Source organism: Plecotus auritus (assembly GCF_963455305.1).
Source record: "Plecotus auritus genome assembly, chromosome: 3".
In the NCBI taxonomy this organism is placed as follows: Eukaryota; Metazoa; Chordata; class Mammalia; order Chiroptera; family Vespertilionidae; genus Plecotus; species Plecotus auritus.
In genome coordinates this window covers 187,225,962-187,243,071 of record NC_137772.1, presented here as the reverse complement: position 1 = coordinate 187,243,071, position 17,110 = coordinate 187,225,962, and the positions used below count along the sequence as shown (strand labels likewise).

The 17,110-nt window shown below is 44.2% G+C and overlaps 1 protein-coding gene across 2 annotated transcripts in view; it reads right to left on the bottom strand.

Moving 5' to 3' along the window:
• YARS2 (tyrosyl-tRNA synthetase 2) overlaps positions 1 to 16,908 on the bottom strand; it is a 49,561-nt gene extending 32,653 nt beyond the window's left edge. For both annotated transcript variants that reach the window (XM_080659840.1, XM_080659839.1), the window contains exons 1-5: positions 16,110 to 16,908; positions 15,264 to 15,431; positions 4,999 to 5,154; positions 3,548 to 3,718; positions 165 to 458 (exon numbers count right to left, since the gene is read on the bottom strand). In XM_080659840.1, the coding sequence (XP_080515966.1) occupies positions 299 to 458; positions 3,548 to 3,718; positions 4,999 to 5,154; positions 15,264 to 15,431; positions 16,110 to 16,891 (1,437 nt within the window). In that variant the 5' untranslated portion in view covers positions 16,892 to 16,908 and the 3' untranslated portion in view covers positions 165 to 298. The remainder of the gene's footprint in view (positions 1 to 164; positions 459 to 3,547; positions 3,719 to 4,998; positions 5,155 to 15,263; positions 15,432 to 16,109) is intronic.
• Between the last annotated feature and the right edge of the window lie 202 nt (positions 16,909 to 17,110).

Sequence of the window (17,110 nt, the reverse complement as noted above, 5' to 3'; positions counted from 1 at the left end):
ACAGCATTTAGTTTTTTCATAAAGTATAATTTTTAAAACATACTAACCCTGGAAACCACGGTTTCTATGGTAGTCCTTAATGTTTAAGGATCAGGAAATAAAAATATCCCATCATTACACAAACAACTTATTAACCAACCTGTATAAATAATGAAATTACTCACACTGTGAGGCCTATAGTATATACTCCATTCTCGGCTGATTGGCGTAAGTGAAGGAAGGTTAAGTTCTGGAGCCAACCTTTCATATGTCTTGAGAATGAATGACGGTAAGTTTGAATCATCAGAAGGATTTTTCATCATAGTTGAAGCCATTTTATAATGTAGAAATTCCTTTTTCCTATTTTAAGTAATGAAAGTCCATTCTTAAGAATATGTTGTCCAACAACCAAAACACTCTCCGGATTCGTTACTTGTTTGTGATTTATACTGACTCCGCCTTCTGTTATCATCCGATACCTAAAAACAGAAATCTTTAGTAACTAGATAAATCCAATCACTGTTGATCTTTCCCCATAATACAGATACATCACTATTGTATTTCAGAGGCTCTCCAGTTGAAAACTTTTAGCACTGAACCACTGAATTTATCTTCACTTTTACTGGATGATGTCTCCCTTTAATGCTCTTCTAAAGGAGCAGGTTTAAGGCATAATAGGTTTCTTGTTTCTTGGCAAAAAAGAGCTGGGATATCTCAGCTCTTGATAGAACTGTTTAGTGGGTTTAACAAAGTGAATTGGGGTAATGGATCACTTTCTGGAGGGCAACCCCTACCTTGGGGAGAAAAATCACAGAAAAGAAACTTCCAGGACATTGCTGCTTTTAATGAGATACAAGTGGCAACTACAGTAAGTCCTCACTTAATATTGTTGATAGGTTCTTGGAAACTCACTTTAAGCGAAACAACGTGTAACAAAACCAATTTTATCATAGGCTGAATGGTAAGAGTTAAGTTCCTATGGCATATTTCTGGTCACAAAAATATCACAAAACTACAGACTCAGAACACTTCCAATATTAAACAATGAAATAACCGTGAGCTATACATAGATTTAAGATCAATAAAAACAAGATGACTTTTCCAACCCCCTAATGCCAGTTCAGGGTTGCACGTGGCTGGAGCTTTCCCCAGCCCAGCTGCTCAGAGTGCAAGGCAGGCACCAATCCTGGACAGGATGCCTTTCACTGTAGGGCATGTGTGTGCACATGCATGCACATACACAGACTCATTCATACTGGGACAATGTAGACACGACAGCTCACCTCATGTGCACATCTTACGGATGTGGGAGGAAACCGGAGTCCCTGAAAAAATCCCCCACAGACATGGGGAGATCGTGCAAACTCCGCACAGTGGGCCTGGCCAGAAACTGTCTTGTTTTTTTTTCTCATCAACATAATGAAATGACATTATTTGAGGACCTGCTATTACAGTATTAGCTACAGAAATTTTTAAGAAACTTGCTTATGAAATTGGAAAATCCTTTCAAATTACATTCTGAGTATATGAAAATAAGGGCAAATTTTGTTAAAACACCAAGCAAAGTTGGCTAATTTCAGAAATACAAAATCAGTTGCTGATTTAATAAATTATAGATTACTAAAACTTTTTGCTGGCCTATATAAAGTAATTAGGTTTTATTCAAGTTGTTTATCCAATTCATTCAATAAACATCTACAGAGCTCTACTATGCACTAAATATAAATAGTATAGCAAACTAGTGGAGAGAGGCAAACAAATGAACAAAGATGACTCACTGATTAAATGCTGTCATGAGCTACTAGCTCTAGGAGCGCACTGAGGGGTGGGGATTGGAAGTTTTCCTGAAAGAAGTGTCACTGAAACGGGGAGAGCGGGTTGCAGTTATTTCCACGAACAGTGAGGAAGCATGGGAGTAGCCAGACGGAGGTGAGATTTTAGTAGAGGGCTAGAGCATGAAAGGCCTAGGAAGTCCTTCTGCAAGGCAAATCTTGGTTTTATCTGAATATGTTACCAAACAAAGTTAAACTACTATGCATGGTTTTAGCTCAACAGTAAAAGATTTAATATTTAGGAAAAAATTTTCTCTTACAAAGCTTTATTTTAAGTTGTTTGCTATTGTTCCCAGATCATGTTCTACATTTTGTTTAAAAGCCCAGCTTATACAATCTAAAAAAATGTAAGTATTGCTTAGAACTCTGACTAAATCAGATATGGTGTCATCTTAAGTAGCAGTGAAACTTCTGTTATCAGTAAATAAACCACTAGAACAGTTCAGAAGGAAATGAAAAATGCTTCCACAGGGAGGAAAAGGCTTAGAATCGCTGACTCACTGTGGGGAAGTACATGATACCACCCTCAGTTCAGTGAATATTAACTAGCATATTAGGAAACCAAGGTGGAGTGGCAGGTGATACACAGAGAGACAATGGATATTTTCTCCTTATAGAGAAATCTAAGCTCTTTAGGATAGAGGCAAATAATCCAGAACAATTGGGAAAAAAACACACCCACCAACTATAATATAACAAATGTCCCTCAAAACCATGAACATGGACTGGTAACTGTCTGACTTATGCTAGAACTCCTGTAGATTAGGGACCCAGGATCTTTTGCCAACTAATGCTTCTCCTTCTACATCACACTGTTTCATTTATAAGTGGATAAGCATTGAATATAAGCCAAATAACTTTTTTGTGGAACACCTTATTCCCTAATAATACCACATAACTGAAGAATTTTAAGTATTCTACCTGCTTCCTGAATAAGAAAATAAAATTCACAAGTGGAATAATTGTATGTAGTTAAAATAGTCTTAGGAAGTTATATCACACGCTTGTTTTCAGAAATTCAACTAATATTTTAAACAGGTTGGATAACCATTCTATTCCCCCAAATAAAGAGGACACAGACTGAATATGAGAGGGCTCATGTGGCTCTGTCCACTTAGGGCCTCTGTTCTTGTGATCTCAAACTGTGACCATCCTGAGCTGACTGATCCCAGTGTACTTATTGAATACTAGAGGCCTGATGCACGAAATTCGTGCAAGAGTAGGCCTTCCTTCCCCCAACTGCCAGCACCGGCTTCCCTCTGGCACCTGGAACCCGGGCTTCCCTCCAGCCGCTGGCAGTCACCTGGGACCCCAGGCCCCACCCATCCGCTGCAGCCCGCCAGTCGGTCGCAGCCATGGTGGCTTGCCTCGGCCCTCACAGCCCCAGATTCGTCTGGAAGTACGTCCAGTCTAATTAGCATATTACACTTTTATTATAGAAACTGATTCCTTAAATGCAAGCCTTTTCCAATGCTGGAGGACAAATTGACTGGGTTTGATTTAATAAGAAGCAGTATAGTAGGACTTGACTTCATATGAAATTTAAGCTATTTTCAGCAATAAGCCAAAATTTAAGCCATTAATCAGTTTCACTTTATTCTCAGACCAATATAACTCCTAGAAGAAATGAGACACCATTAAAGAATTCTCAGGAAAGCACTCTGTGGAAACACATGCTGTGAAATGTACCATTTAATAGTGAATTAACTGTGAATCTGAAAGTTAAATAATCTTACCCCCGGGGACCATCTGGAATGGCATTTGCTTTGCGGCACGTATCTAGGACGCTTGTTCCAGGGTCAAGAACTAATTCAGAAAATGAAGCTTCTTTAAACAACTCTTTTAACTCTTGATCAGACATGACCTCCAGTGCATCTATGCTACTGTGATAAAGGGCTTGTGTACACCTGAAAAACAGTTTGAGGACAACATCATGCAACTGCTTATTCAGATACACGTTCTAATACACAGTAACCAATTATGAAGTCCCTATTATGTTCTAGACCAGCCGTGGGCAAACTATGGCCCGCGGGCCGGATCCGGCTGTTCTATCCGGTTCTCTTGCTCTCCCCTCCGCTCCTTTACTTTGAATTTATATTAGTTCACACAAACACTCCATCCATGCTTTTGTCCCGGCCCTCCGGTCCAGTTTAAGAACCCATTGTGGCCCTCGAGTCTAAAAGTTTGCCCACCCCTGTTCTAGACTGAAAGTTTTTGAAACAGCAAAATTTACCTGGTATAATTTATAAACTTAATTCAGGATCGTTTTTATGATAAAGAGAGGCTGTCTGAAAGTGACTATAGCCCACACTGGCAATCCTTGTTAGCAGTGAAGGACAACTCGAAAGCAGTGTGGCTCTAAATTTTTCCAAGTCTATTATCCATATAAATATATAAAACCCTAATATGCAAATAGACCAAATAGCAGAATTGAACAACTGGTGGCTATGACATGTGCTGACCACCAGGGGGTGTGTGTGGAACATGGCTGGAGTCGGCAGCAGGTGGCAGAGTGCAGAACATGGTGGGCATTGGCTGCAGCGGGATGGAGCAGGTGAGCGGGGGCACCAGACCAAGGTGGGGTGCCGGTTGCTGTCAGTGAGCCTCTGGTGGTTACTGAAAGTTCTTTGCTCCCGCCTGCTGTGGTCCCGCCCAGCGCTCGCACCTGCTGCTGGTGCCGGCCGGCCCTGCTTACACCCGCTGCCAGTGCCAGAGCCACTGCTCGCACCCACAGCTGGCGCCGGAGCTGCAGCTCTCACCCACGGCTGGCACCCGGCGCCAGTCCTGATTGCTCCACGCCGTCAACAGATGTGAATGGCGTCTGCTGGCCCCGATCGCCCCTGAAGTGCTTCTCCACCTCCCCCTGCTCCTGAGGGGCAATCAGGGCAGCAGCTGCTGCTCGCACCTGCTGCTGTGCTGGCCCCAACTGCTCTGCGCCGTGAGTGGGTGCGAACGGGGCCAGCACCATCACTGCATGGGAGCGGCGGCAGCAGGAGCGGGGCTACCGGCAGACAGGGGACCAGGGGCCATGGTGGGAGGGGCCGAGAGGGGGTGCAGAGGATGGGTGGAAACCTGCCCCTGTGCCCACCGCAGCCTCGCAGCCCACAGTTCAAGGTGCACAAATTCATGCACTGGGCCCCTAGTTAACTAAATAACTTCATCAGTGTTAATTATTTGAAAAGACCACCTTTTAGCAGAATCCAGCCCTTCTTGTCCATGAACCAGCTTCGTGACTTCCGCAGCAAGTCGTTTCTGAGGACCCCGCTTTTCTGGCTCTTCGACATGCAGCTGCATTATGTGGTCAATCTCCGGAAGGGGCAGAAATGTGAAGAGCTTCAGGTACCTTCGGGACAAAGAATAAAATGTTACATTTATATCACATACCAGTTTTTATCTCTGGCTCCCTTTGCTTTTAAAATTATTTTTAATTGTGAAACAACAAATATGCAGAAATGTACTGGACATAATATAAGACAATCATACACATGCCACCCAGACTGAAGGTATTACTATTTTGCCATCTTTCCTTAATTTATTTATATATATATATTTTTAAATGTCTTTTTAAAAAACTGATTTTAGAAAAAGAAGAAGAGGGAGAGAGAGAGAAACATCAATCGGCTGCCGCCTGCACACCTCCTAATGGGGATCAAGCCTGCAATCCAGGAATGTGCCCTGACTGGGAATCCAATGCTTGACATCTGGGTGCATGGGATGACGCTCAATTAACTGAGACAACCGGCCAGAGCATGATCTTTTTTTCAAAAGTCACAAAATAACAAAGGTATAGATGAAGGCCCCAGCCCCATCATATTCTCCTCTTGCCCCAGAGATAATCACCAATCTAAATTTGTGTGCATTCTTCCCAAGCATGATTTTATTTTACACTTCTGTTTTTCATGTATGTGTACATTATATTTTGTGTTCATCATCCAAAGTCAAGTCTCCTTCCATCATTTACCTCCCTTTACCTTCTTCACCCACCCCCCCATACCCCTTTCCCTCTGGTAATCACCATACTATTGCCTGTGTCAACGAGGTGTTTGTTTTTTCTTAATTCCTTTGACCTTTTTCACCCAGTCCCCCATAACCCTTCCCTCTAACAGCTGTCAGTTTATTCTCTGTATCTATGAGTCTATTTCTATTTTATTTATTTTGTTTATTAGAGTCCACACATAAGTGAAATCACATGGTATTTGTCTTTCTCTGACTGGCTCATTTCACTTAGCACAATACTTCTGTAGGTCCATCCATACTGTCGCAAAAGGTAAGATTTTCTTCTTTGATTTTTACAGCTGAGTAGTATTCCACTGTGTAAATGCATCACAGCTTTTTTATCTACTCATCTACTGATGGGCAGTTGGGCTGCTTCCAAATCTTGGTTATCCTATATAATAAAAGAGTAATATGCAAATTAACCACCACTCCACCACGCCCACAACCCATGCCCACAAGTCACACCCACCAGCCAATCAGGAGCAAATATGCAAATAAACCCAACCAAGATGGCTACGGCCACAGAGAGCAGGAGGGAGGCTTGGGTTTCTCCGGCAATGGAGGAAGCCAAGCTTTCCGCCTACCCTTGCCGGCCTAGGCCTCCACTCAAGGCTACAAAGTTTCAATGATAGGAGATACATAAATCCAAACAGAAATGGCGGCAGCCACAGAGCTGGAAAGAGCAGGAGGCTAGGGTTGCCCCGGTGATGGAGGAAGCCAAGCTTTCCACACACCCTGGCTGGCCCAGGCCTCCGCTCCAGGCTACAAAGTTTCAATTATAGAAGATACATAAATTCCAACAGAAATGGCTGCTGCCATGGAGCAAGCAGAAGGCTACAAAATTTCAATTGTAGAAGATAAATAAACCCCAGATACCAGGGCATCCTCTTGGGTCGCCAGGGGGCGTGGTCGGCCTGCAAACCACCACAGGCCCCTCACCCAGGCCGCCTCACGCCCCAAGGGAACCCCCACCCTGATCCGGGACATGCTTCAGGGCAAACCAGCTGGCCCCCACCCGTGCAGCAGGCCTCTATCCTATCTAATAAAAGAGTAATATGCAGATTGACCATCACTCCAACACACAAGATGGGTGCCCCCATGTGGTCAAAGATACTGCCCCCATGTGGACACAAGATGGCCAGCAGGGGAGGGCAGTTGGGAGGAACCAGGCCTTCAAGGGAGGGCAGTTGTGGGCAATCAGGCCAGCAGGGGAGGGCAGTTGGGAGGGACCAGGCCTGCAAGGGAGGGCAGTTGGGGGTGATCAAGCCTGCAGGGGAGGGCAGTTAGGGGTGACCAAGCCGGCAGAGAAGGGAAGTTGGGGGCAACCAGGCCTGCAGGGAAAGGCAGTTAGGAGGGACCCAGGCCTGCAGGGAGAGCAGTTGGGGGGACCAGGCCTGCAGGGGAGGGCAGTTAGGGGTGGCCAGGCCTGCAGGGGAGGGCAGTTAGGGGAAAACAGGCTGGCAAGGGAGCAGTTAGGCATCAATCAGGCTGGCAGGGGAGTGGTTAGGGGGTGATCAGGCTGGCAGGCAGAAGCGGTTAGGGGCAATCAGGAAGGCAGGCAGGCGAGCAGTTGGGAGCCAGCAGTCCCAGATTGGAGAGGGTGCAAGCTGGGCTGAGGGACACCCCCCTCCCCCATGCACAAATTTCATGCACCAGGCCTCTAGTTGTAAATAACGCTGCAGTCTTCTGAACCAGTGTTTTGTATTTCTTCACATATATTCCCAGAAGTGGGATCACTGGGTTGTACGGCAGTTCTCTGTAGGCCCTAGGTTTCTTTTGGGTAAAAGCAAGACAATGGGACTTTGATTTTCTAAGTTTCTGCCAGAGATCTAGTATAAAGTGTACTTGAAAAAAGTTTATCTACACATGGGAGAACACATATTGGCAACATAGGTATCATATATGATTACTGTGAAAAGAAATATAAAGAGCAGCTTAGTAACTGATCAATTTTTAATGTTGTATTAATGAAAAATGCTGTCCATGATACTGTTTTTTTGGTAGCTATGTGACTACTGAATTTGTGGTCAACTAAACTTCATGGAGAAATTTTTACAGCACTGGTATCCATATTATGAATCATTGTAACAAGAATTGAGGAATTAACCAATTCCTTCTGCTCATCCTTAAATTTTGATTCTGACATATTCCTTCTAAATTTGTCATCTTGCTAAGAAAAATGTCTGAGATGGATTTAACTGATGTCTTCAGAGCATTTCACCCCAAAGCAGCAGAATATAAATTCTTTTCAAGTGGACATAAAACATTTTCTAGGATTGATCACATGTTAGGACATAAAACAAGTCTCAGTTCATATCAAGCATCTTCTTTGACCATAATGATATGAAACTAGAAATCAATAACAAGAAAAACACTGAAAAACATACAAAGACATAGAAACTAACTAACATGTTACTAAACAATGAATGGGTTGACAATGAGGTCAAGGAAGAAATCAAGAGATACTTCGAAACAAATGAAAATGAGAACACAATGGCCCAAATATATGCAATACAGTAAGAGCAGTACGAATGGGGAAATTAATAGCATTACAGGAAATAAGAAAAATATCAAATAAACAATCTAATTTTACACTCAAACAAATTAGAAAACAGTAACAAACAAAGCCTAAAGTGAGTAGAAGGAAGGAAATTACAAAAGATCAGAGCAGAAATAAATAAATTAGAGTATAAAAAAACAACACAAAAGATCAATGAAACCAAGAGCTGGTTCTTTGAAAAGATAAAAAGATTGATAAAGCTTTAACCAGACTCATTAAGAAACAGAGGACTCAATAAAAAATAAAATAAAATCAGGAATGAAAGATAAGAACTAACACGTGACTCTGCAGAAATACAAAGGATTATAAAAAATATTATGAACAACAATATATGCCTGCAAATTAAACAATCTGGACTAAATAGATATTCCTAGCAACATACAATCTTCCAAAACTAAAGCAGGAAGAATCAGAAAATCTGAATAGACAGATTGTAACTAATGAAGTTGAGGCAGAAATAAAAAAAAAAACTCCCAACAAACAAAAGTCTTGGACTGGATGGCTTCACAAGAGAATTTTACCAAACATTCAGCCAAAGGAGAACTAACACCTATCCTTCTCAAACTATTCCAAAAATCTCAAGAGGAGGGAGGACTCCCAAGCTCCTTTTAAGAAGCCAAAATTATCTTAATTCTGAAGGCAGATAAAGACACTGACACTACAAAGAAAGAAAATTATAGGCCAATATCCCCGATGAACATAGAGCTAAAGTCTTCAAAATATTAGCAAACCAGATTGTAGCAATACATTAAAAAGATTATATGCCATGATTAAGTGGGCTTTATTCCAGGCATGCAAGGCTGGTACAATATCTGCAACTCAATAAACGTGATACATGACATAAACAAAAATCACACGATCATATCAAAAAGCATCCACTGATAAAAATCCAGCACTCATTTTTGATAAAAACTCTCAGCAAAGAGGGAACTTCCAAATCTTGTTTACCTCTGGCTATAAAATAAAGCCTCCGCTTGCTGGCTGGATCTCTCTCTGTGGCCCCAGCCAGGCACATGAGATCCACTGAGCCCCACCTTATTCTCTTTGTCTGTCTTTTCTTTAAACCTTCGCCACACCCCCTCAGGCTCACCGAACCCTTGACTGTGCTGGCCCGGCACCTGTGGCGCCCAAAGTGGGGCCTGCGTTTGGGGGAACTACAATTGTAAGGTGAAAGGAGGCTCCCTTAAGGCATGCGTGCAGAAAGCAAAAAGTAAGGTAGGGAGCAAAGTTTAGTAATAGCTAGGTGTAAAACATGGGAAATTAAGACTGTCCAAACCTGAGGACTATAAAGAAAAATCAGACCCTCTAAAAGGAAATCCAATAGCACCAGCTTTGCATCAACAACATCTTCGCATCAACATCTTCGCATCGACGCATCTTCGAGAGAAGCCAGAGCATCATCACCAACAGCAGCAGCCTGAATGCCGAGACCATCCCACAGAGGCTCGCCAACCTGCAGCAGCTGTGGGGCATCCTCATCAAGGAGATGGAGAAGCAGCACAGGCAGCTGGAGGAGGTACAGGGGACCCAGAGAAGCTCCTTGTCCCTTCATTCAAAAGACTGAGAGTTGGCCCAATAATAGTGATGCGGAAGAAGAAAACGAAGGATAAGCAAGGGACCGAGGTGCTGACTAGCTTTGGTGAGCTGCCAGTTTTCTGTAAGTCTTGCTCGGCCAAATCTAAGGACTCTGAGTAGGTAACTTTCATTTTGTAGCTGAAAATATTAACATGTCTGTAGTTTGATTTCTCTTATTGCTGTGTTACACTGGCATTGTTTTGTTACTGTTTTAATAACCAGAGTTTTGTTCTTGATGTTCAAGTTTTAAAATGTTAACATGTCTGTAGTTTGGGTTTTGCATTGGCATTGTTCTGTTATTATTCTAATAGTCAGAGCTTTGTTCTTGATGTGTAAGTTTTACTGTACTAGCTTAAAAATAAAAGAAGGGCGAGATGTAGGGAGCAGCTATAGGGTTAAGCCTTGGACTGACCTGCTGGCAAAGCTGCAAATAAGTCTGAGCTTAGAGGGCACAGCCCTCTTAGGATAATTAAGCTTGACCTTATGACTTTCCCTAGATCCTTCCTGGGTAGCTAATGGGCTGTGGGAGGTGCAGCAAGTGCTGCCAAAACAAGTGAAACTCACAAGAACATTTTAACTACTTTGACCACTACTTTGTTTACCTCTGGTATAAAATAAAGCCTCAGCTTGCTGGCTGGATCTCTCTCTGTAGCCTCAGCCAGGCACAGGAGATCCACTGAGCCCCAGCTATTCTCTTTGTCTGTCTTTTCTTTAATCCTTCGCTGCCCCCCCTCAGGTTCACCGAACCCTTGACTGTGCTGGCCCTGCACGAGGAAGAATTAAAATCATTAAATGTCCATATTATCCAAAGCAATCAATTCAACATAATTCCTATCAAGATACCAATGTCATATTTCACAGAACTAAAATAAATATTCCAAAAATCTATATAGAACCACAAAGACCTCAATTATCCTCAGCAATCTTGAGAAAGAAGAACAAAGTTGGAGGAACCACGCTACTTGATATCAAACTATACTACAAGGCCATAGTAATAAAAAACAGCATGGTACTGGCATAAAAACGGACGTATACATCAATGGACCAGAATAGAGAGCGCAGAAACAAACCCATTCCTTTACGATCAATTACCAATCTACAAAGGAGGCAAAAATGTACATGGGATATAGTCTATTCAAAGACATCCATCTTGAATAAACATATTGCCAATTGTACAGGGTGGGCAAAGGTTTATAGTTGTTCGTATGGAAATAATAACACAACAATAAACTCTGTTTCGTGTACTCACAACGGTGAACTTACTTTCACCCAACCCTGTATGATACAGCTAGGAGTGAACCAACTTGATAAGGCAGTAGGCCTCCCCCACTCATGAATTTCCCCTTTTGGAAAGCCCTGGATAACCTAGATAACTGACCACTTGAGCTACCCCATGAAACCTTAGGCACCCTATCTCGTCCCCAGTAAAAGCAGAGCCCCTCTACACTCCCTCCTCTGTTTCTATCTGTGACCTCGCTGTGTGGCCCTCAGAGTGCCATGTACCCTCACGGACTTGTAATAAATCTTGTTTTGCCAAAGGTCCCAAAGGTTGCTATTGAGTTGCATCCTGAAATGATAACAAGGGCAGGTCTTGTCATGTGGAAATGTCTGTGGGGGCTCACCACAAGCAGTATGGGCCCAGGTGAGCACTCACAGGCATTTTTAGCCAATAGTGTCACTATCAATAGGCTGAGACCAACACAATTATCAGCATAGTTGGCAGGATTACATAACTGAACTTGCAATTAACTGTGGGGTTGACTAGCCTTACTACCCTTTAGCCTAGACTAGCTTACTAACTGGTGTTACCCACTTGGAAATGCAGCCCGCTTGCTGGTGTGTGCTTTTGCATATTGCCTCTGCCATGTGTTTGTTGCCTGTGGTATCTATCCCAAAATGTCCCTGCTGCCATAAAATTCAGTGATCACCGAGTAGTGTGATCAAGGCCAATGACCTAGCTAATATGTTCTTTTCCTACCGTACAGGAATCCCAGGCCCAGTTTTTGTTTTTTTTTAAATAATTTTGAAGGGGCTTAATATCCATTTACACAGCTCCCAATGAGATAAACAGCCCGGCAAATGCACATAACCTTTACTGCCAAGGTTTAAATACCTTACATTGGAACACTGCAGTTTTTGGCATTATACTGAGAGAAGCATACCCTCCGAGGAAGCAGTATGAACAGATTTACACACGCTCACACATCACCTACACCCGTGGTCGGCAAACTGCAGCTCGTGAGCCACATGCGGCTCTTTGGCCACTTGAGTGTGGCTCTTCCACAATATACCATGGCCTGGGCGAGTCTATTTTGAAGAAGTGGTGTTAGAAGAAGTTTAAGTTTAAAAAATTTGGCTCTCAAAAGAAATTTCAATCATTGTACTGTTGATATTTGGCTCTGTTGACTAATGAGTTTGCCGACCACTGACCTACACCAACGTGGCTGGGCAACTGCTCCTTACAAGATCCAAGGCTGAGCATCATCTGATTTTCTAAGGGCCACGAAACCCCCCAACAGTCAAACATCAATCCTATATAATAAAAGCCTAATATGCAAATCAACCGAACAGCAGAACAACCGGTCACTATGATGCGCACTGACCACCAGGGTGCAGACACCCAACACAGGAGCTGCCGGCAGGCCCCAGGCCAGCCAAGGAGGGTGCCAGAGGGGGCCCCCTGATCACCCTGCAAATGGAGGTGACCAGCGTCAGCGTTGGCTAGCAAGAGGGCAGCGGCAGGGGGCAGGGCCGGCGAGCGGGCAGCGCCAGGCCAGCCAAGGCGGGTGCCAGCAGGGGTCCCCCCAATCGCCCTGCCGGTCGCCCCACAGATCCACCCTGATTGCCAGCCAGGCCTAGGGACCCTACTCATGCACGAATTTTGTGCAGTGAGCCTCTAGTTACTCACTATAAACTACTCACTACTCTCAAGTTCAACACATACTAGACCTTTTCCTTCATCTCTCATTGTTGACACAATCACATGGGATCAAATTTTAGAAACCAAGGCCCTGACTGGCCAGTACTACTCCATACCCAGATTCCTATAATGCCCTGGGTTAGAGATGCTTCACAATAGTAGCTTGGCAAAGCCACCAATGCCTCCTTGGTAAAACGGAAATGGTACCTTAAGAAGGGCTAAACCTGACGTTAAGACCTTTCCAAATTACAAGAGAATGTGGCCTCCTGCATACTCAGCTCCTTGCTCAAGAGGCTTGCAGAGTTAGTATCAATGCTTGTTTCCTCCTCCTCTGGCTGCTTGGGGACCCCTTGGGACCAAATGCCTCAGTTGGGCAGGGAGTCAGTATTCTTCATCAGTGGCAGCTTACACCAGCAGTCACCAACCAGTGGTCCGCGAGGTCCGAAAGGTTGGTGACCGCTGGCTTACACAATGTAGCTTGCTGCAGGGCTGTGGCATTCCACCCGGCCTCCGGCATCTCTTTCTGGCTCAGCCCAACTGGCAGGACTTGTAGGTGTTCACCTAAGGGAGCCATGGGAAGGGGACTTTTGCAGATCCACATTTTCAGACTCCTGGGCTATTATCACCTTACAGTTTGGTCTGGCCAATGGCTAAGGGATACTTTTCTCATATAAAGACAAACCCATTTGGGCTGTCTAGCTATGGAAGGAGTCCCCAATTCCTATCATTGTTACTCTTGCTTCTGCTCATACTAACCGCTCTATGGCAGAAGACATTTTTAACAATATCGTAGACTCCCTCACTGAGCCCTCCACACTCTGCATGGTACAGACTTCTCAGGATAGCAACCCTTCCCAACCAGCTTGAGAAATGGACCCTATAATCTCAGGTCACTGAGGAATTCATGGCCTAACAACTTGGGCTCAAATGAGGGGACTTCCTCAAGCCGAAATGTGCATTCGGAACCAGATTGTTCCCCTGTTAGAAATACCACCCATTTAGACTGCTTGCCTTCCCCTGTTTATTTATTTATATTACATTCCTTGGGCAAGACATTTCACTTACACAAGACAGCAATTACCCACTTTCAAAAAATGTTTTAGATAAATGGACAATTTCATGAACAGACACACCATTAATCTGACACATAGGGAAATAAAGAGAAGATTGGGGATGGGAAGTCAGAGCTCAAATACAATAAACCCCCGATTTTGCAGACCTTAACTTAACAGACTTTGGATTTATTAGACAAAATCTGGTCCATGTGTCATATATGAAAATTAACACCCTGTAGCCCTAGCCAGTTTGGTTCTGTAGATAGAGCATCGGCCTGCGAACTGAAAGGTCCCAGGTTCGATTCCAGTCAAGGGCACATGCCCGGGTTGTGGGCTCGATCCCCAGTGGGGGACTTGCAGGAGGCAGCCAATCCATGATTCTCTCTCATCATGGATGTTTCTATCTCTCTCTCCCTCTTCCTTCCTCTCTGAAATCAATAAAAATATTTTAAAAAAAAGAAAATTAACACCCTGTAAATTTTAAAATGCTTTTAACCAAGATTTGTTTATAATTACATTAACAGGTTATTTTTTTGTTATTAATTCAGTTATTTTTAATAAACTCTAGCGAATAGATCACACGTTGGAAAAAACACTAGTAATTTTGCCTACATAAATAAATATTACATACCTACAACTATAGTCTGTATATTTAAATCCAAGAGTCATTGCTTATAAACAATTTTCAGGGAATGATCACACCGAATCAAGCTTGGTTATTGGTTCTGTTGTCGAATGGCGTGACTTTCTGCAGCAGTTTTAACCAGTGCTAGCTGCTGTTCCTGTGTGCGCTAAGCCACGCCCCAGCTGAGGGCAGCAGCTTACTCTCGGTAACTGGTGAATGCACACATTTACTAGACCTATTCAGTATAAATTTAAAATTACAATACATATGGAAAACTTTTCTGTGAAATTAAACTTTTCATACATACTTAATTTTAATTACACAAACATGTCTACATAAGTAAAAACAAGTAAACTAATTTGTCAATTTTTAACATACACATTCGGAAAACCTACTTTATTATATACTGGACTTGCAGCTTTAATGGACACCCCTTCACCAGAATTAGTCTTTCTATCAAGGTTTTACTGTACTTGCCAGATGCAAATCAGGACTTTGGATCTAAGTTTTCTATCAACCACAGTGGTTTTCTGCTTTAACCAACCAAAAGTGTTTAACTTCAGGACAGTTAAAGTTACAATGTTCTGTGTTGTAACTGTTTATGCCTTTAATATACTCGAACTTAAAAACAACATAACCAAACATTCATAGAGATTCAATGCTAAAATTATATCATGAACTTATGAGCTTAATTTTTCTCAGCACACCATTAAGAACTCACCTTTCTACCGAATCATCTGGCTGCCTGACAAAGAATTGATACAGTTCAAATGGAGATGTCTTATCCCTGCTTAGCCAAACAGCATTGCCAGCAGACTTTCCCAGTTTTGCTCCAGTTGTACTTGTAATTAGAGGAAGAGTGATTCCAAATACGTCTTCTCCAGTCAACCTATGCATAAAGAAAAACTTCATTATGTGTTTCAGGCATAGGTGATGGTAGATTCTGCTAATCACCCTTCAAATTTCTGTGCGGTCTCTTGTTCTAAGAAAACTTTTGTGACCTCTTACAGCTTTCACAGCATTCACTCTATTTTGGCATTTGTCATTCTGAATAACAACTGAACCAGTGACTCTGGGCAAGCCAAGGGGAGGTGCTGCTTACGGGGGAGTCAGGTGGAGACAGTAAAGGAGTTAAGGTAAAGGGATTTAAAAAAATGAGTAGCACATGGGCTAGCCCTGTGGCTCATCCCTAGCTTCATGGAAGGTGCAGAGCTAAAGCAGAGGCTACTCAAGGAAGCCTATACCTGCTCAGGTATAAACAAAGAAAAGCAGTTTCTCAAATCAGAAACAGAAAGAGCTACTTAGGGGAATTAAAACATACAATCCTGACCTGTGGTCTATTTCCTGCAGAGCTCTAGGCTACATCCCATACCTATCACGTTAACTCAGCCCTCTAGTTCTCATTGGCCAGTGATAATATTAACACCATTACAGACCCTTCCTGGGGGGAAAACCAACAAGGGCTTGGACGACGGGCGTCAATTCAAAATCCTAACAGTGCATCACCGGCTATTTCGCGTGTAAATTATTTGGTCCCAGGATTTCTCCAGGGTCAAAAGATCCTTACTTGTTGATGAACTCGTATCCCGACGTGATATTGCCCAGCTGATCAGATCCGCCCAGCTGGACCCGGCATCCGTAACGCTGAAACAAGTAGTAGAAATCGTAGGCCTGGAGCACCTGGTACAAGAACTCGGCCAAGCTCATGCCCTCGGGGCTCTTGAGCCGGGTCTGGACGCTCAGCCGGCTCAGCAGCGTGCCCATGCGGAAGTGGCTGCCCACCGCCGTCAGGAAGTCCACCAGGTGCTGCTCCTGGTACCAGGCCGAGTTGTCCAGAACCGTGAAACTGCCCCAGGCCCGCCCATTGGAGAAGAGCTGCTGGTGATGAGCTGCCAGAGCCTCGAGCCCTCGGCGCAGGGCGCGCGCGTTGCTTCCCACGCGCTCTGCGTCCAGCGCCTCGCGCTCCTTGGTGCGACCGCTGGGGTCTCCCAGGCGCGCCGTGGCGCCTCCCACGAGGGCGATCACGTTGTGGCCGGCTCGCTGGAAGTGAAAGAGGCCCAGCAGCGTCAGCAGGTGCCCCACATGAAGCGAGTCCGCCGTGGGGTCGAAACCGCAGTAGATGGTCTGGGGAAAGTTGCCCGCAATGCTACGGTCGAAGAGCTCTGGGAGCTCTACCTTCGTACCCTTGTCGGGGAAGAACTCCTTGAACAAACCCCGAGCCTTCTGCACCGCCAGCACTCCCTTAGCGCCCGAGTGGGCTTCATGCAGCCCCCGGGGCAAGACTCCCAACGGGCCTGGGGTACAAAACCACCGGCTCGGAGAAATGCACCGCAACATGGGCGCCGCCATCTTGGTGGTGGCGCGAAAGGAATGCTGGGATCCCACCGCGCCGCTTGCCGTCGGCCTCCTACAAATAGCGTCAGGTTTTGTGCGCATGCCCGGAAGAGTGTGGCGGTTACTTAGTTACGGAGCTGGCGTTCTAGGCAGTCACTGGAGTTCCAACTGTCCAGGGGTGTAAACAAAGAAAAGCAGTTTCTCAAATCAGAAACAGAAAGAGATACTTAGGGC